Here is a 21,034-nt window from a genome sequence, read left to right on the forward strand (position 1 = left end):
TGAGTAGAATCTGACTCAAGTGTTCACACAGCAACAGGGACAGACAATAAGAAGACAGAGATGACAAGATTTTATCCCATTTTAGATACCTGTCAGATTTCTATAACTTCACCTGTAGAGTTAATGTTTTCAGCAAAAGTGGCCCTCAGGTCCCCAAAAAGTAATCCAGGTAATTATTATCTTCACCCACAGAACAAAGATGTTATCCTACAGCAAAACTAGCGGGAACCAATAGTGTATTACCCAGCAGTGTGACCTCCAAAGTTAGCGATCATAAGTTGAGTGAGACCAGATGCTAAGGGCTTACTTAGTTTTTTTAACAATTCTTTTTTTTTTTTTTTTTTTGGTACCGGTAATCGAACTTGGGAACTTGAGCTTGTGTAGCAGGCGGCAGCACCACTGAGGTAAATCCCCAGCCTTGTTTGTTAACAATTTATTTCATGCAAACATTCTGCTTTTGCAGTTTTATCTGGGTTTCATGATTGGTCTGCTGAAGCTTCCCATACTACAAGGGGTAATAGTTTACTGTGCTCAGGGGTTTATTTTGTCACCTTAGCCTTCTGTCCCATCACTGTTCCACCAAGGTGGTTCCTCGCTGTCTCAGGATCAAACCACATGTGTCATTAAAAATACTATAAACAAAGTGAAGAAAGAAGTGACCTATTTTGGGAAAACAAAACAAATATTTTTTGCACTATGAGTATCCTCAATGTAAACAGTTTTTATGAAATGATTTTTTAAAAGAATTGTCTTTTTAAAAAATACAAACTCAAAAGACCAGAAGAGACAGTTCTTCAAGAAAGAATTACACACACCAATAAATGTTCAAAAAGACATTCAATGTCACAAATAGTAAAAGAATGGTGATGTATAGGGTGTGTGTGTACACGTTATTTTGTAGTTTGCTGACGGTAACAGCAGTCAGTCCAGGTAACTTAAGTAGAATGGCTTTTAACACAGGCATTCAAATGACTACTGGAGTGTTCTAGCTTTGGGGAAGGAGGGTCTCAGCTGCATTTCCAGAAATGGCCTCTGCCACTAGGATGACACTGAAGAACTGGGCCACCCGAGAATGCCACCATCAAGAAACTGGGACACGGGGAGGGCACTGCACCATCTGTTGGCTCTGGGGCCAAACTACCTCAGTTATCATCCTTCTTTGGCAGTAAATGGATGCTTTAATACCTGCATCTTGCCTGGTAAAGAACTGGGGCTCTGCTTCTGCTGCTGTAGGAAACCAAAATCCCCCTAATACACATGGCAGCAGAGACACAGTCCCGGGTCCCTTCCACCTTTGTGTTCTTTCACAAAGCAGTCAGATTAGCACAGCCCAGGTCATTTGCAGAACATGTGGTCATAGGTTTTTATTCTAGACGTTCATGGCAGGAAATGGCATGGTGCTAACTACATCCTTATTATCTGTTCATTACTTTATTATTTGATTATTTTTCAAAAGCAAATAACTGAAAGTATCCAGTCTCTGCATGGAGGTGGAAAGGGGAATCTTCCTAGTTCCCTGATGGGCAGGTTGTGTCCTGATGTGTACTTTCTGGTCAGTGATTTATCAGCGTGCATCAGAAGCTCATTTAATGCAGAAATTTTATCTCTTGGTGACCACTGTAATGAAAGAATCAAGCGATCGCATAAAAATATCTGCACATGAATGTATCCTGGTGTCATTGGCAACAGTAAAGGTTTGAAATAATTCTATGGGGGCATTTTGCTGAAATGTGTTTTCTCCTGACTGGTTAGTCTTTGATGTGTACTATATCAAAAGTACATGTATGCATAGAAGGAACAGTGTGATAACAATAAAAGGAATTTTAAGGTCAACCTGGGCTCACCATGAACCACAGTGATCCACTTACATTATTGCATTTAATCCTCACAACTCTCTGAGGATTACTGCTGCTCTGACTTTACAGATCAGGAAACAGATGTAGGAAAAGTAAATAACTTTCCAAAGTCACACTGTCAATATTACAGAACTCTGATTTCAGTCCAGGGTATCTGATTTCAGACTCCCAACCTTCCCTAGGAGATCTCCCTGGCTAGCTCTGTCACATCTTTATGGAGGTAGTTTTATGAGCTCAACTGTCCCAATTGCTCCAACACTTTTGATAATTACCCCAAAGCCATGTCCACTCTTCAGTAATTTTTGAGGGGATTTTTCCCAATACTGGGGATCAAACCCAGGGCCTTGTGCATGCTACGCAAGCTCTCTACCTCTGAGTTATATCCCAGCCCTTCTGTATTTTTTGAAACAGATCTTCACATTTGTAAGTACATCTCCTCCAGCCACTGGCACTGAATGGTGCTGCATTCAATGTTGTTTCATGCCCTGGTAACTATAGGACCTATCCCTTATTGGGTGTCTTGATCTTGATTAATTTTACCAACTGAAAGAAAAAAAGCCCTGACTCTAATTAAAATAAATTGTTACGTTATTTTATTTCTTTAGAAAATAACTTTTTTTCCATTAGAATATTGAGAAGAAGAGAAAATACCTATGTCCCCACTACTGTAATCCAATGTTTTTGTCCTTTCGCTCTTGGCTTGAATCATCCCCTCTCCTATCTAAAAAAATTAAAACAATTTCTTTCCAATTTACACACACATATGCATTCTGTTGGTTCAGTTTCTCTGAAAACCCTGATTAACACAGATGATTGTCTCTTTCTTCAGAGGGCCTCAGTGAGCATCTCCAGCATGTACCATTCTAAGCCCCCAATTCCCATCTCAGGGGCCTCTTCCAGCCTCTTTCTGCTGTCCTTTTTCCCAGAAAACAACTGTTAGGAAAGGTTCTGCCCAGAAAACCTCCCATCACTCCAAGTGTGTGTAACTGGCCCCGAGAAGAGCACTTATCTTGTCATCAAGAGGTGCAGCCCTTCCTGCTCATTCAGCCACCGGGACAGCTCCAGTCTCGTTAGCAGACTTGGGCCCAGGCTCTATGCGTCTCCAAATTTGGGGGATCTAGTGGCAAGTCCTTCTCCCCCGGGAGTTAAACTCTGACCCATATTTGCTCCATGGTAGGGGGTGGTTTGGTACTCACCTGATCTAACCCTAGAGAATTCCCCGCCATTTCCCCACATCATCAGACACGATGTAGGAGAAAGGTTTTCCAGGTGGTCCAAGGACAGCCACATGGAAAAAGTCACTATCTGCTGCGAAGCTGATTTCTCTTGCTCTCTTACAAAGAAGCCTGTTTAGGTTGGTCGTTAAAGCATGCATTTTGAAGTTAGGCATAGGCAACAGGCGAGGCGCTTAAAACAAAACAAAACCGAATCTGGAAAACATAGCTCGTCCTACACTGGTTGGTTGGGTTCTAAATTAAATAAGGAAATGTGTGCAAGTTTCCAAGCACATAGTAGGCACTCAACACGTGGACAACGACTACATCAAAACTAGTCCAAGAGAACAAGACTTGTGCACAGCCGTTAGAATGTGGGACCTGCGCCGCCTTTTCTGCACACTCAGTTCAGGTAGCAGGCCGCAAGGGAGAGTCCAGCATATACAGCGACCTGGCTCTCCGCGCTTGCGCAGAAGTTCCGCAGAGCAGCCAATCAAGTAGCAAAAGTTGGTGTGAAGGCGGGACTTCCTTCTGAAGCGCGCACGCGTGCGTGGAAAGTCCCGCCCCGGAACTGCAGTCGAAACTGCAGTTAAGAGACTGCGTTGGGGATTTCAGAGGCGGCTGACGGGCGTCTCCGCGTGGTAAATACTGGAGCGGGGCTGGGGTTGAGTCCGATACCTGTTAGGGCTGTGGAGTGACGCTTCGGGTGGGCTTTGCCGGGTTCCCTAGGTCGAGAGAGGGAGGCCGCGGGCCAAGCAGCCTGCACGCGGCTCCCCGCGCCCGGGGCCCTTTGGGTCTCCAGGCCCGGCGGCCTCGGCTTTGAGGTTTTGTGCGCGGGGTAATGCTCCAGACGAGGCGAGAAGCCTGTCTCTCGGCCGGCACCGAGAAAGGACCCTTGCCTAGCTTGCCCTGCTGGGCCGCGCTATCCGCGTCCTTGTCCCGGTTCCGGTGATCCCCGCTCGGTGCCCGACGCTGGACCCCGGTGGTTTGTGGGGTTGGGGGGGGCGAACCTAAGCTGATTGCCCGCAGGCCTCCCTTGCCTGGCGCCATGCTGAGCGGGTTTTTGACTTGCGTCACCATGTCGTTTTCTTGTAACGACCCAAGTGTTCTCTCTGTCCTCCTATGGGGAAACTGAGGCTCACAGAAATTGATGTCGTCACCGTAGGCTGGCAAGAACTGGAAGTGATGGGTCCGAGTTTGAAACGGGGTTTAACTTCTGAAGTATTTGTTGCCTCAGAATCCAGTGCTTTTCATTTAGTGAGGTTTTGTGTTTCCCATGTAATTTATCTTTCTTAAACAGGATATGCATCGAGTTCCACCCAACGAGTTCTGCCTAAATGTTTTTTAAACTACTTAAATGCAATGAAAAAAACTGGGTGGGTTTTAACGCAAGTGGCAGAGGCCAGAATGATGAAACAGGCATTTGCCCTCTTGAGTTGAGGAGGAAGATAGCTCAGTGCGCTTTTTATAAAGCACCCCCCAACCCTCAAACAAACGAAAAACTACCTTTGATTCTTACATATAACAAGCCTCATTCTCCATCTTTTACGTTATTCAGCTTATGTGTATTATTAGGCTCCTCCCCTCTTTATAGGTGAAAACACTGAGGTTCAGAGAGGAGTGTGTTCAAGGTCACACACTCATGAAATGTTAGATCTGGAATCCAAGCCAGGTTTATCTCATGTCTTTGCTCCATCTCCTATATCCTCTCTGTTCCAGGCCAACCTTCCTGTTCTGTGGGTGTATGTCTTTTTCAGCTGGGAGCATCTTGTCTAAGTGGGAGCAGCTATGTTATAGCAGTCTTTGTACGGTCAGTTCTTTCCAGGGCCCAGTACTTGATTAAGTTGGTTAGAAAGTATTTGTTGCCTTAGAACCCTGTGCGTCTCAGTCACCAACCTAAAGGAACATTTCTCTCCTTTTCTTTTCAGCAACCATGAAGTTGAAGGAGACAAAATCGAGGCAAAAGCCACCACATCGTGGTAAATTTCAGACAAAGGGCATTAAAGTTGTGGGAAAATGGAAGCAGGTGCAGATTGACCCAAATATGTTTGCAGATGGACAGATGGATGACTTGGTGTGCTTTGAGGAACTGACAGATTACCGGTTGGTCTCCCCTGCCAAGAATTCCTCCGGTCTCTTCGAAGAGGATCCCAAGAAGAGAAAGGCACAAACAGTTTCAGAAGAGGAGGAAGAAGGAGAGCCTAGTTCCCCAAAGAAAAAGGTCAAATTGAAGAAGAATAAAGATGTGGTACTTGTTACTGAAGAAACCTCTACCCAGAAAGAGTTTGAGGTCAAAGATGCTGAGCCAGAGCCCCATGGATATGACACTGTTTGTCCTGGTCCAGAGGAAGGGAAGGTAGCATCAGAAACCCTGGTACAAACTGTTCCAAAAAAGAAGAAAAACAAGGGGAAAAAAAAATTAGAGCCTTCCCAAAGCACTGCCCCTAAGGTGCCCAAAAAAGCTAAGACATGGATGCCTGAAGTGCATGACCAGAAAGCAGATGTGTCAGCCTGGAAGGACTTATTTGTACCTAAGCCAGTTCTCCGAGCGCTCAGCTTCCTAGGCTTCTCTGCACCCACACCTATCCAAGCCCTGACCTTGGTGCCTGCCATCCGTGACAGGCTGGACATCCTGGGGGCTGCTGAGACAGGTAAGGGGCTGCTGACAGGGCAGAATTGAGTCTGTAGCTGTTAATATGCTGGAGAACTGGGAGAGAATTGATGAGACTAACCTCAAAGAAAGTGTTGAGAAGTCAGCCAGCTCTGGGTTGAAATCCACTCCTTCCTGATTTTGGTACCTTAGCTTTATCTCTCTGTATCCTGTTATAAAATACAGATGAAAGCACTACTTTATGTCTTCTATTGTCGGGAAGGTTAAATGCTACAGTAAAGTTTGTAAGTTATCTGCAAATGGTAACTTTTCTTGTTCTTAGGCCCATTCTAAATGGCTGAAAAGAATAAGGTAAGGCTAAGATCAGCCTGCTAGAGAGATAGATATATCTATGCCAGTATAAGGAAGAACTGCAGTTTTCAAAAGAGTTGTTCAAATGTAGAAAGTTTAAAAAGTGCAAATTAATTTTAACAAACATTTAGCCAATCAATATTATTTCAAAATGTAATTCGTGTAAGATTGTCAATGAAGTATTTTGTGTTGATACTTTTGCACTAAATTTTCAAAATCTGGTGTGTTTTAAATTTACAGCACATGTCAATTTAGAGTAATTACATTTGAACTGTTTAGTAGCCACAGCTTCAGTACTTGCTATATTGTATAAACCTAGACAGTACTAGAAACAGGAAACTTGGGAAAAGGTCCTGTGTGAAAATCCTATAGATGGATGAGCAAGGAAAAACCAGGAAATGGGGAATGGAGATAATAATAATTACTTAGAACACGTACTAGGCTTTTAAATGTGCGGTGAACTGTGTTAAGTGCTTTATATTGACGAACTCAGTTCCTGTAACTACCTTGAGGTAATTATGTCATTTTTACTTTATTTCATTTGACACACTGGGATTGAACCCAGGGCCACTGACTACATTTATTTATTTTATTTATTTAAGTTGTTCAGGCTAGGCTCTAACTTGCAATCCTCCTGCCTCAGCCTCCCAGAGTAATGTGATCACAGGTGTTCAACACACCATCTTATTACTCCCATTTTATAGATGAAGTAACTACCTCACAGAGGATAGATTTCCTAAAACTGAAAGGGCAATGCCATATCCTAGGATAGGCCTGTGTGCCCTTAAGGATTCTGCTATACCTCTTTGGTAGGTGCAGAGTCCTGGAAGCAGATCTTTGAGACGCAGAGGCAGTGTCTTTGTGAGCTACTGTGACTAGAGCCTGACATTTGGATCTACCCTGCCCTGTTCCCCCACAGAATGCTATGTATCTGCAGGTCTAGCACTTGAAAAGACACGGGACAGGCCATACATTTGGGACTATAGACAAAACTGCTGCCCATGCAACAATGAATATGACCATTACTCTGAAAAGATGCCTTGGATTCCTTTGTAATCCCTCCCTCCCCCCATCCTTGTTCTTTTTCAGGAAACTACTGGTAGGCTATCACTTTCTAGAATTTTATATAGTAGAATTATACAATATATACCTTTGGGAGGAGGGGAGTCGCTCTTTTTTATTTAGCTTAATTTGAGGTTAAGCCATGTTATTGCAGATACCAATAGTTTATTCCTTTTTATTAATAAGTGGTATTCTGACATAGAGCACAATATTCATCCATTTGTGGATGGGACTTTTTTCTAGTTTTTGGAAATTACAAATAAATACATAGATATATCAGTCTTTGTGTGGGTACATTCTTTAATTTCTGTTGAGTAAATACTGTTGGGTGTAGAATGGCTAGATTTTCTAGTAAATGTAACTTTTTAGGAGTTTTCCAAAGCGATTGTACCATATTATGTAACTACCAGGTATTGTGAGTTCGGGTTTGGTCCATATTCTTTTCCGTAACTTGGTTTGGTCAGTCCTTAATTCTGTTAAACTTTAAAAATTTTAATGTTATATCCTGGGGTTTTAATTTGCATTTCCCTAGTGACTAAGATGTCAGGCAACTTTCCATATGTTTATTTGGAAATCATCCTGTCCATCTACTTTGTTAGTGTTGGTTTAGTTCTTTTGCCCATTTTCAATTAAGTTCTCTTATTGCTGAGTTTGAGAGCTTTTTATACATTCTAGATACATATCCTTTGTCAAATACTCAATTTACACATTTTTCTTTCTGTGTTTGGCTTGTCTTTTCATTGTTTCAGCAGTGTTTCACACAGAGCACAAATTCTGGGGGAGGAGATGGAGCTCCCTTGGGAGAGTGCTAGGGCCTGTGTCTCAGTGGTAGATAAAGTACTGTGCTTGCGCAAGGCCCTGCGTTCTATACCCAGCTAGGAAGAAAGGGAGAGAGGGAAATGGGAAGAAGGAGGGAAATAAGTTCTTTATTTTGATGTTCAAATTGCTGATGTTTTCTCCGATGGATGGTGTATCATCTTAAGAACTCTGCCTAACTCAAGATCACAAAGATTTTTACCCTATTTTAAGTCTAATGTTTCAGTTTGTGGTGCTGAGTTAGTCTTTATGTTATTGAATAAGATTTTTAAAAAATTTTTGTGTATGAATATTAATTATTTCAGCACAGTTCATTGAGAAACTATTGTTTCTACTGAGTTAACTTTGCATTTTTGTTTTTGTTTTGATCACCTTACCTATCTATACATTAATACTTTATCAACTTAGTTATAATGTCTTTATAAAAATGATTTTGGGGGCCGGGGGGGATTTAGCTCAGTGGTTTCACTGCCTGCTGCACAAGTGCAAGGACCCAAGTTCAATCCCCGGTACCAAAAAAAAAAAAATGATTTTGGTTATTCTAGGCCTTCACATTCCCATATAAAATTTAGAATCAACATACTCTCCAAAAGCAAGCTAATGTTTGGGTTGAGATTGCATTGATTATAGAACAAATTGAGGACAGATGTTATCTTAACAATATTAGGTCTTTTAACCTGTGACTGTGGTATATTTCTCTACTTTGGTCTTTAAATTTTCTCAGCAATGTTTTATGGTTTTTAGTGTGTACATTTTGCATATTTATTGTTTCTTTTGAAAGTGATAAAGCTTTCTATTTGTTGCTGATAGAAATACGATGGATTTATTAGTATATGAACATAAATATATAAATAAAATATAAATATATATTTGTACATAAAATATATTTGTATATTGTAAATATATTATAATTTGAATCTATATATAAATATATACATTAACATTGTATTTTGCAACTTAGTATTATCAGTTACATATATATTTAATTTATTGTAGTTTACTTTCAAGTGATATACTACTACACATGTGGTATAAGAGCCTTACAAGAGTATATTTCCATTTCTTCCCAACTTTGTGCTTTTTGTTGTATACTTTATTTCTATATGTGGTTGAAGTCCCAAAAGAAGGTTTTTTTAGGGCCGGGGATTTAGCTCAGTGGTTTCGCCACCTGCTGCACAAGCGCAAGGACCCAAGTTTGATCCCTGATACCAAAAAAAAAAGAAGTTTTTAAAATATATTTATTTATATAGTAACCATTTCTGGTACTCTTGATTCTTTTGTGTAGATCAAGATTTTCATTGGATGCCATCTTTTTTTTCTCCATGAAAGACTTTCTTTAGCATTTCTTGTAGACTAGTTATGTTGCTAGTGAATTATCTCAGTTTCAGTATGCCAAAAAACTCTATTTCACGTTTGTTTTAAAGAGATTTCTGGGTATAGAATTCAAAAATTGTCAGATTTTTTTTCAGGTTCTCAAATAAAAATGTTGCTGTGCTGCTTCCTGCTTTTTTGTTTCTGATGGAAAATCTTTTTCTATGGTTTTGTTTTACTGCCGTCATCCTCCTCCTCCTCCTCTTCCTCCTCTTCCTCCTCTTCCTCCTTTTCCTCCTTTTCCTCCTTTTCCTCCTTTTCCTCTTCTTCCTCTTCTTCCTCCTCTTCCTCTTACAATACCTTGTTTCCTTGTTTGGCTATTCTTAAAGCTGCTCATTTTCTTTCCTAGTTATGTGTGAAACTTTTCTGGTGCTTATAATGATCTTTTTCCTCCAGAGATCATTTATTTGCTTCTACTTAGGGCATTTTTTCTTTGAAACTACAGGTGTACATCACTATCTGAGGAGAATGCCTTCCAGGATTCCCTAGTGGATGCTGGAGGTACAAATGGTCCTGAACACCACACACACACACACACACACGCACACACGCACGCACGCACACACACACACACACACACACACGTAAGCCTTTTATAGCTTAACTAAACACTTACCAAGCAGTGGCATTGCAGTTTGAGGTATACTGGCAAGACCAGTATTAATTTCTTTTTCCTTCACAATTTCATGGAAAGAAAATTCATTCCTAGTTCTTAGCAATCACATTTTTTTTTTCCTTCCTTAAGAACTTTCAGCTTTTTGGTTAAAGCAAGTTTATGGCTTCACTTTGGCTGATCTGAATTGCCAGCCTCACTCCTCTTGTACTCTGGGGTCATTGTTAAGCAGAATGAGGGTTGCTTAAACACAGGCAGTGACATTAACTCTGATAACTGAGGTGGCTGCTGACTGACTAAGGGGATGGGGAGGGGAGGAGCATATACAGTGTGAATACTCGAGACAAAGGGAAGATTGTGTTTCTTGGGTAGGAGGAGCCAGAAGGTGCAAGAGTTCATCGTGCCACTTGGAGTGGTGTCCAATTTAGAACTTATAAATTGTTCATTGATGGAATTTTTCATTTAATATTTTCAGACATGGTTGACCACAAGTATCTGAAGCCATGGAAAGTAAAATGCCAGCTGTAAATTCTCAGCTTGAGGTGTTGCTTGTTTTTCCCACCCAGATGATAGGAATTTGGGCTCCATGTACTGTATATTAAAAAGTCAGTTTGAAAAATCTTCAAGTACGGACAAAAGTGTTATATTTAAATTTTCTGAAAAACTAAGAAAATTTCTTTTTCTCCCTTTTTCACCAAAGAAAGGCTTTAGGAAAATATCATATAGAATTGCATTCCTGACTTTTTAGTGTCTTGTTCCTTTAAAACAATAAAACTTGTCCATTTCTTAATGGTTTCATTGCTTGTATGTTTATAATTCATCACTGGCAAACTCAGCCACTTTTCCTTGTGTTCCAAATTATAGATTCTCTGGCTGCCTTGCTCTGAAGGAATCTGTGCAGAGAGGAGCTTTTTATGTTGGTCAGGGTATCTCTAAGCTATTTCAAGTTCCCTTATTCTATGCAAAGGACAGAACTGCAGATGAAAACTATAAATGCATTTGTTGATTCACACCATTTTCTTTTATTTGTTAAGGAAGTGGGAAAACTCTTGCCTTTGCCATCCCAATGATTCATGCAGTGCTGCAGTGGCAGAAGAAGAAGCCTTTGCCCATCCCAGGTAATGCTGGAGTGCCATCTGGAGAGACCCAGACAGAGGCTGGAGCTGAGACTGAATCACCAAGCAAGGCCGGAAGTGAGTCTGCAGTGCTGCCCAGTGAGGCTGGAGTTGAGACTATAGCACTCCCCAGTGATTCTGAGTTGAAGGCCAGAGCCAAGACCCATGCCTCCATCTCAGACCAGAGCCTGCTCTGTGATGATGATGATGCTGGTGAAGGGCCTTCTTCTCTGATAGAAGAGGAACCTGTCCCCAAACAGATTGAAGATGAGGAAGAAATGCTTGATGGAGAACTGACTGGCGAGTTAAAACAGGAGTTGGATGACAAAATTGCTACCTATAAAACACATCCAAAGCGTCCTCTGCTTGGGCTGGTTCTGACTCCCACACGAGAGCTGGCCGTCCAGGTCAAACAGCATATTGATGCTGTGGCCAAGTTTACAGGTGAGGTTTAGTTCTGCTTAATGAGTATTTCCTCAGTAAATCCTAACTGCTGAGTGGTAAAGGTGAATGAACTGTGGCTTTTGACCTCTAGGAAAAACCTTTGTCATCTGCTGTAGAATTATACCCTACAGAAAAACTGAGTGACATTTTCCTAATTGTCCCAAGGATGCTACATAGCTAAATCCATTCTAGATACAGAGGAAATTAGTTAATTTATTGAACATAGACGCCTAGGACAGGGAAGAACAACCTGCATGTTTTTATAAATAAAGTTTTATTGGAACATAGATGCATCTATGGCTATATACTGTCAGTTGCAAAGTGACAAAGTTAATTGTGAGAGACCACGTGGAACACGAGGCTTGGTAATGTTTAAGAGTGACCTTTTGAGAAAAAGTTTACTGATCCCTCCCTTAGGGTAAGAATTTCTGTCAGGGAATTCCTTTGTGAAAGGGTTGCACAATGGGAATTTTAATGTTACAATAAAAGCAGCATTTAATTACCAAGTTCTTGTTGTGTGCAGACACTTTGCTGAACATTTCACCTTCATGATCCTATATTGATTCTTGTGCTGAATACTGGGCAAAGTCCTTCACTAGACAGAAAAATAACAATCATCAGAGGAGCCTCAGATTAACTAATTGAAGGTAATGGGGAGGGTTTCTTCAGGGAAGCATATCATGGCTGCAGGTAACATCCTTCCCAGCACTGTAGTGCACTAATGCTCATGTTTCCCTGTGCTTTGGACATAGACATGACTGATTTCACATCCATCTGTCAGGATTGGAAGGTAGGAAGTAGAAAGAAATGAGCTTGGAGAAGTAGACAGTGCCCAGATGACAAATACTCATTAAGTGCTGTAGGAGCTGGTCAGGCCAGGCCAGCTTTTTTTAACAATGCCATGGAGCAGGGGGTTGGGCTGGTGACTATCTGCTAATCTGGAGATACTATTTAAGTATGCGAGAAAATAGTAGCCAGACTGAATAATTGTCCTGTATGTTTTCTGTCCCATAGGAATTAAAACTGCTATTTTGGTTGGTGGGATGTCCACACAGAAACAGCAGAGGATGTTGAACCGCCATCCTGAGATTGTGATTGCCACGCCAGGACGGCTGTGGGAGCTTGTTAAAGAAAAGCACTCCCATTTAAGCAACCTTCGGCAGCTCAGGTGAAGGATGGTACCTCGCCCTTCTCCCTTACCTGCTCTCAAGCCTTAGGTGACATGATGGTGTATGCAGTGCCTTTTCCCTGTCCTAGGATGCCATGATGTGGTACCATCCTGGCCTTGCCCTTAGAAAGCTAGGCATGTATGAGGAAGTTGAGGCCCTCATGGTGATGGGGGTGGTGCCTGCACTTGACAGCATGTGGTTCAGGTGGGGCGTAGAGTATGTGGATGATTCCTCTTCCCAGCTACTAAACAGTGATGTGGCTCTGTCTGGATCTGCAGGTGCCTGGTCGTAGATGAGGCAGACCGGATGGTTGAGAAAGGCCATTTTGCTGAGCTGTCACAGCTGCTAGAGATGCTCAGTGATTCCCAGTACAACCCAAAGAGACAGACACTTGTTTTTTCTGCTACACTGACCCTGGTACATCAAGCTCCTGCTCGACTGCTTCATAAGAAGCATGTTAAAAAAATGGACAAAACTGCCAAACTTGACCTCCTCATGCAGAAGATTGGCATGAGAGGCAAGCCTAAAGTCATTGATCTCACAAGGAATGAGGGCACAGTGGAGACGCTGACAGAGACCAAGATCCATTGTGAGACAGATGAGAAAGACTTGTACCTGTACTACTTCCTGATGCAGTACCCAGGCCGCAGCTTAGTGTTTGCCAACAGCATCTCCTGCATCAAACGCCTGTCGGGACTCCTCAAAGTCCTGGATATCATGCCGTTGACTCTCCATGCCTGCATGCACCAGAAGCAGAGGCTCAGAAACCTGGAGCAGTTTGCCCGGCTGGAAGAGTAAGTCAAGCCTTTCTCCAGAGGCTAAGCCTGTAGCCACTGGGCCATGGGCAACCCAGGATGGTAAGGAAATGACAGGAAGTCACCTTCTGTCATAGGGTCCTTAATAGTAGAAGGCAGCTATCTTTTTTTTTTCTTTTTTTTTTTTTTTGCTATCTTTTTGTTGTCTGTATGTTTGTTCAGTATTTGGCAAGGTCACCCTCATTTAGTGTTTTTGCTTGCTGTTAATGGCATACAGAAATTTTTATAATAGTGACAATACTTATTATTATTGAACATTTAAACAACAGATAAAGTCCTGTGCTTACACTTTAGGCACATTATCACAGTCACTTTTTTTTTTGGTACTGGGGATTGAACTCAGGACCTTGCGCTTGTGAGGCAGGTATGGTGCCACTAAGCTAGGTCCCCGGCCCTATAGACACTTCTAATGTCCTTAAGAAACAGCAGGATAAATTCTCGTTAAGAGCACAAACTGAAACAGTGCTGGCTCCTTCACTTCCTAACTCATCAAGTTATTTAACATCTCTGTGCTCCATTTTCTCAAGTTGGAATAATTATAGGAGCTACCTCAGAGTTGTTGGAAGGATAGAGTGATTGAGAATTCCTGTATATAAAGTGCTTGGAATAGTCTCTGGCACATAGTATATGCTTGCTAAATGTCAGCTTTAATAACTACTAACTCAACTACCATTATTCTCATTTTATAGATGAAAAAAATCAGGTCTGGAAAAGCTAATCAGCTCACCCAGGGTCTCTCATCCTGGAACTGGCAGAGCTAAGCCTCAGCCAAGTCTGTCAGACCCCAGAGCCCATGCTGCCTCTCTTAGAGCTGTTTGTCCTTCTGTCTTTGGACCACACTGCTGCGCAAGGAGCACGGTACAAATAGTCTTGTGAAGAGTGAGGAAGTCTGTGTGACAGTGCTAGGAGATGAGGTCCCTAACCCAGAGTATATATGGCCCCATTTAATTCATTGGAAGGGGCCTTCTGTCATTGTAGAGTATGACATGTTGGTTGGGGTCAGTGAGACCCAGGTTTAGATCCAACAGTACCTGCACAGGCCTATATATGTCTTGGGAAGCTAAGCCTCTGAGCCTGTTGATTTAGGTGGTGTCTTGTAAGATGGTTGTAAGTACTGTATTGAAGTGTTTCAAGAGTTCAGCAGGTGGTTGGAGTTTAATGATTGCTTTTAGTTAAAATTATGAATGTGCTTTCTGTCTCCATAGTTGTGTTCTCTTGGCAACAGATGTGGCAGCTCGAGGTCTGGATATTCCTAAAGTCCAACATGTCATCCATTACCAGGTAGGGCTATCTGGGGCCTTGAAGGCATCTTACTTTGAATGGGGGATTTTTAAATCAAAGGTTGAAGGGGGAAGATGAGTTACTGGTCCTGATTCCCCCTGCAGCCTATATACCACTGGGATCTAGTGCTTACTGGTGCCACTTTGGGAATACTGGTGAGATTCAGTCTCAGGAAAACCTCCTTGACATAGTTTATATGCTAATGTCCCATAGCCTTCTCTCCAAGCTGCAATACTTGATATCATCAGGTTAGTCTTCATTTCTTCCATGAAATAGATAGCAAGTTAAGCATGTATCTTCGTTTTCTTTTGCTATAATAGAATATCTAAGACTGGAGGATAATTTACAAAGAAACGAGATTTGTTTTGCCTCGTGCTTCTGGATGCTGGAGGGTCCAAGAGCATGGCTCCAGCATCTGCTCAGCTTCTGGTGGGATCCGCAAGGCAGAAGGACAAACGGAGATAACCTTGCTTTATAACAACCCATTCTCACAGTAACTAATCCAGCCCCTTTAGAGCAAGAGCTTCCTCCCTGGAGATAGCATTAATCTATTCTGGGGACTCTTCCCATGACCCAGACACTTCGCATTAGGCCCCCACTTACTTCCCAAGACTGCTGTGCTGAGGAACTCAGCCTTGGCATCAGCCATAGTAGAGACAGATCATATTCAGACCAGAACAGCATGCTAATGGTTATCTTTGCATAGAAAAGTAGAAGAATATGGTAATGAAGACTTCTCTTGGCTTAAATTCCAGCATTATAATCTTGATCAGGTTAATCTCCCTGCACCTCCATTTTCTTGTGTGTTTAATGGCAGTTATGATACTGCCTACTTCGTAGGTTTTTATTTAAATAAAATAAGTTAATATTTTACAACAAGCTTAAAAAGTTACCTGCCAGGGCTGGGGATTTAGCTCAGTGATTCTACCACCTGCTTTGTAAGTACAAGCTCCCCAGTTCGATCCCCCATACGAAAGAAAAAAGTTACCTGGCCCATCGTAAGCACTTGGTAAATGTTAGTACATAATGATAGTAGCAGTATCATTAGTGCATGCACCTTGTAAAGTAAGAGTAGTTGCTAGGAATATGGACTCCAAAGCCAAAATGCCCTGCTTTGAATCCCATCTGATGCTTCATAGCTAGCTAGCTAGGAGCAAGTTACTTAGTACCTCCTTCCTGTTCAGTGTCACTGTAACAGCTACTCCTTTATCCTGCATCTTGCTCTCTTCCACAGGGACTGACCCAGCCCCTCCCCAAATAGGGATTTGCTCTGAAATCCGTACCCTAAAGATTTTTTAAAGCATAAAGAAGGATTATAGAGAAACACAATGAAAATGTCATAATAGCTACCATTTACTGAGTACTCACACTGTGCTATGTGCTTCATCACGAGCTCACTGTAGCTTTCATGACAACTCTATGGGCCAGGTCACCGTCTATTAAATGTGGCTAATCAGAAAGAATTTCATACTGCTGTGGTGAGGGTTAAATGGTATAATACATAGTGATTAGAATACCTGGCACAGTGCAATCACTCTGTGTTGGATGTAAATACCAAGTAGTTAATAAACAACCTGTTGGGTTTCTTCAGCCAGAATGAGGTGGTTATGGTTAGACCTAACTCAGGAAGATGACGCTGGCAGTGTGGGCCTAGGGCATGGTGAACAGGAGTGGTCTATCCACCTGAGTGGTTATGAGGACTTGCAGCAGAGCAGCGGGCGTGGGAGGGCAGAGCCTACACAGCAAATAGTCTGAACTTGGGACAGTTTGAATGTGGGACTAAAGGGGTCTGTTAGATTGGTCTGTGCTGCTGCAGAGGTATCTACCTGCCTAGATGGTAGGGAGGAGCATCCAGTTTGGGGAAGTGGCCCTGGGGGATGAGTATTAGTCAGTGGCTGTGTTTGACCCCAGTTTCTGTTTGGGCAGGTCCCTCGCACCTCAGAGATTTACATCCACCGAAGTGGTCGAACTGCTCGTGCCACCAGTGAAGGCCTCAGCCTGATGCTAATCGGGCCTGAGGATGTAGTCAACTTTAAGAAGATTTACAGGACCCTCAAGAAAGATGAGGATATCCCACTCTTCCCTGTGCAGACAAAGTACATGGATGTAGTCAAGGTAAAAAGGAAGTTTTGTTCAAACCCCAGTGCTAATGAGGCAATTGCCGCTACCTCACAGAATTCCATGCTCTGAGATTCCACTAGCCTCAAACGTGGAAGCTGAATAAAGTTCTGCAAGCAGCTGAACAGGCGATTTGTAAAACACCTAGGAGCACCAGAGCAGGGAGAAGCAAGAAAAGGGGAGTGATGAGACATGAGGGATATTTTCTCCTTCAGCCACGTTTGCTGTCTCTCCCTGAATCTTAGGGCAGTGAGTGTGTCCACATGGACATCCTATCTGAAAGGTGTGAGTAACAAGACAGAAACTAAAGTTGAGAGATGCTAAAGGTTTGACTCCATCCCTGCAGCAGGAACCAGTAACTCCTGCCTTGGAGGTTCATCAAACCAGCAGGTGTTCCCCACACAGACATTGCTTACTGTGGGCAGTGTCAGGGACCAGAGCGAGTGGGTTTTCCTCAGGGGATCCACAGTTTGTGAGCAGACCAACTACATCTGGGTTCAGGTTGAAAATGGGGTAGGAGATAATGCAGTTATGTTGAGAGGAGAAGGTATTTCTTCCTGTGGCAGAGATGTGGAGAGGTGAAGAGGGATAGAGTTCCAGAAATTGAGAAATCAAAAGCATGGTGCATGCAAGGACTCATGGCTACTCTGGCTCAAAAGGAGTATTAGCTGTGTGGCAAAGTATGGTGGGAGATGATGGAAAGGGGAAGAGTGTACAGAATTCCTGTTAGGAGGGAGGACAGGAGTCACATGGCTTTCCATGGTTCCATCTCCCATTTGGGGGGACATCCTGTCACTGAAGTCTGATCTCAAACCAGTGAAGAGCATTGTGGCAACCAGCCGTGACATCTGGGGGAAAGAGCTCGCTGAGGCTGGACCACCTGTAGGACAGCAGTCAGCTGGGATTGGCAGGGGCAGTTTAGTTTATTACTGGGAAAGCTGTCATGTGATTGTGTGTGTGCACATCCATGCGACGATTGCCCTCTGGGCCTTTATCAGGAGTGCAAACAAACGAGTTTGGGCAGGAGCTAAGTGCATCCTGTCCCGTGATCGTAAGAGCCGTTTTACAGTACAGTTTCAGGGAGACTGCTTCCCAGAGGCCTGAAACCTCTTATCAGGTGAATACTTCGTGTTCTTTTCCCCCAGGAGCGAATACGCCTAGCTCGACAAATCGAGAAAGCTGAGTACCGGAACTTCCAGGCTTGTCTGCACAATTCTTGGATTGAGCAGGCAGCGGCTGCCCTCGAGATTGAGCTGGAAGAAGAGATGTATAAGGGTAACCCTTTGGGCTGGATGAAAGCGGAGAAGGATACATTCATTTTTCCTTTCTTTTCCCTTCAGTTTTTGCATTTTTTTATTGGAACTTTCTATACTACGAATCCTGTTGGAATCACCCAAATGCCCTTTCTTTTTTGCTAATGGCCCATAATCCCTGATGAGCCTGATGCCCTCTGTCTTTATTCCTTCCACCTCTTCTGTCCTGTCTGGAGCCCTTGGCTGCCTCTGTCTCACAAGGGAAGGCTGCAGTCCAGGGAGCAGGTTCTCTGGCCAGACCTCCATGTTTGGTGCCAGCTCATTTCTTTAACCGGCTGTGACCAAGTCAAGTTATTTAACCTGTCAGCCGTACCTCAGTTTCCTTACCAAACTGCCTCCCTCTCAGGGTTGTAAAGATTGAAGAACATCACATACGTACAGTAATACCTGGCAATAAGCCATTTATCATCATTACTGTTGTACCTACCTTCCCAGCTGACAAAGCACTTCGGTGTCATCATCTCGTTTGATCTCCAGTTTCATGACATGAACAGGCCAGGGATTAATTGTCCTTTTTGTATGAGGCTCATACAAAATCCCTTCTCTCTAGAAGGGATTTGTGTAGTGAAACAGCACCACCACCAGGTACCGCCTTAGCCTTACTCTGTACAGGGACGGGGTTTCTGGAATGAATCTGCATGGTCCCTGCCTAGGAAAGGGAGAACCACATCTCTACCCCATCGTGGGTGCTCCTCCACTGAGGTACAGTATAGGTGTCTTGGTGCCAGAGTCACCAAATTCAGGGGCAGAGTTAATGCCTGGTGTCTGCTCTGCTTGGGACCCAGGAGCTAAAGCAGTGGGCTTGATGTCAGTGAGTAGCTCAGGCCTGTGGCTTGGGTGAGGCTGTGGGGGACTGAGGACCAGGAAGGGAGTGCCCCTTTGCCAGGCCCGCCTGTGCACGTGCAGTCACAGTGCAGTCACAGCACTGGTGGTGAGGCACAGGAGAGCTGGGCTGTAGAAAGTGTAGATCTGTTTCCTGTCTCCTGAGGGATTTTTAGCTGTCAAGCTGCGGGAGCCAGGGTGGGGGGCAGCAAGTGAGAGTAGCAGAAAACCCAGCCTTCAGTCAGCTTACTTGGATACTGTTGTGTTTGACAGCTGGCTCTGAGCTTTGCAGGTACCCTCTCTAAGCCCAAGCTGCCTCCTCTATAAAGTGAAGATACTTCCTGTCTTCGAGGTTTTCATGTGGAAGAAAGGACAGAGAGTGGTCCTGCCTATCCCTCCTATGTTCACAGTTCCCATCACGCCACCACTAGCTTCTGCAGACAGCTTTGGAACCCTGCCTTCCACAAGTAGTTCCAAAATACTCCACTGTCTTAGCCACTAAAGGAAACAAAATGTTTCTGCACACATAGTGAATTTGATCTGGCTTTTATCATCTCTCTAGGAGGAAAAGCAGACCAGCAAGAAGAGCGTCGGCGACAAAAGCAGATGAAGGTCCTGAAGAAGGAGCTGCGCCATCTGCTCTCCCAGCCCTTGTTCAAGGAGGACCTGAAAACCAAGTATCCCACTCAGTCTGGCAAGCTGCCCCCACTCACTGCTGCCCTGAGGAATGGTGAGTCTGCGCTGAGCTGCCTCTCCAGACAGAAGAGGAGGCCCAGAGAACAGCAGCAGGCACCGCCACAGCCAAGCACAAGTGCTGTGTGACCGCTGCCCAGTCAGGCTGTGGGAGGCCCAACACCGCTGTCTGTTCTCCGCTGAGCTTGTGAATCCCTCCTTCCTTCCTCCGTGTACCACTCCACCACCCCATAAAGAAAATCTGCTCTCCCACCCTGTAGCAAGAGAGACCCCATGCAGATTTGTGTCGTGGAGTAAGAATTCTCACAACAGCTTCATCTTTCTGTACTCGTGTTTACAGACTTGTGTGTTCAGCTTGTTCTCTTGAATTAAACAAATGGTCAGAGCCACAGTGTCATCCTGGTATTTGTAGCCGGGGCAGTTTGTTTCATTAACGGCTCAGTGCCTGAGCGTTGATAGGGCGGGAATGGTGTCAGAGACTCTCGCTGCAGGTCACTTAGTGCATTGCTGCCAGGTCCTCGGCATGTTCCCATCCCCCCCTGCAGCAGCACAGCCTCTAGCTCAACTCCCTATGGCAGAATGGGCTCCTTGTGTCATTCAGCCCCAAGAATTCCATGCACCTGTCTGCAAAAACAGGCTTTTCCTGGGGCCTGGGATGCCTCTGCTGTCCCCACCTGGGGGAATGCTGCATTCTGCCTTAGCCACAGTGCCCACGCTTAACCCTCCTTGTAGCACTGGCCACACTGTTCTCTTGGCTGAGCTCTGCAGGGTGCAGGCCCTTGGGGCTTGGCTCAGGGCCCTGGGTAGGCCCGTGCCCAGGGAGAGTGGCCTGGTGCCACCCTGGCTCCCTCTGGGCCAGTCTGGGTAAGCAGCTACAGCTGCTACAACCATAAGCTGGATTTCTGCATAGCTCAGTGTGGACTTGGAGATGTTCATTTGGGACACAGTACAGCTGCATGGTTCAGGGGACCCTCTGCATTTGAAGAGGGTACACATGGACCAAGGTACCCCAAGATCCAGGTAACCTGGCCTTCCGTAACACTCATTTCATAGCTGAGGAAACACACCAACTGGTTAAGACTGACTCAGAATCACATAGCAGTCAAGTGGAGTTAGAACTCAGTGCATCTTCCTTCTAGGCCCAAGGCAACTTCAGAAAAGTGCTTTGGTCTTGGGAGCCAACAGTGGCTGGGAATGCCCCTACCCTGCCTCCCCGCAGTGTCAGCTAGAGACCTGGCCAGGAGGAGAGAACACAGCTGGAGGAGCGCCCCCATCCAGAGGTCAGCAGGGGACTAGCATTTTCCAAATGGGGCAGTGGAGGGCAGTGTGGGTGGTAACCACTTACTACTCAGGCCTTAGCAGTGGCTGAG

At 44.0% G+C, this 21,034-nt stretch overlaps 1 protein-coding gene across 1 annotated transcript; it reads left to right on the forward strand.

Moving 5' to 3' along the window:
• The first annotated feature begins 3,599 nt into the window (after positions 1 to 3,599).
• On the forward strand, positions 3,600 to 20,049 carry Ddx24 (DEAD-box helicase 24). Its single transcript, XM_087195495.1, has 9 exons — positions 3,600 to 3,711; positions 4,999 to 5,721; positions 10,929 to 11,453; positions 12,468 to 12,621; positions 12,901 to 13,416; positions 14,643 to 14,718; positions 16,645 to 16,833; positions 17,982 to 18,111; positions 19,534 to 20,049. Exons 2-9 carry the CDS (start codon positions 5,004 to 5,006, stop codon positions 19,791 to 19,793), a joined length of 2,568 nt encoding a protein of 855 aa, XP_087051621.1. The 5' UTR covers positions 3,600 to 3,711; positions 4,999 to 5,003; the 3' UTR covers positions 19,794 to 20,049.
• The last annotated feature ends 985 nt before the right edge of the window (positions 20,050 to 21,034 follow it).

The sequence above is a fragment of the Heterocephalus glaber genome, unplaced genomic scaffold (genome assembly GCF_053883595.1).
Source record: "Heterocephalus glaber isolate CG9 unplaced genomic scaffold, H.glaber_assembly_v1.0 deba00001608, whole genome shotgun sequence".
NCBI lineage: Eukaryota > Metazoa > Chordata > Mammalia > Rodentia > Bathyergidae > Heterocephalus > Heterocephalus glaber.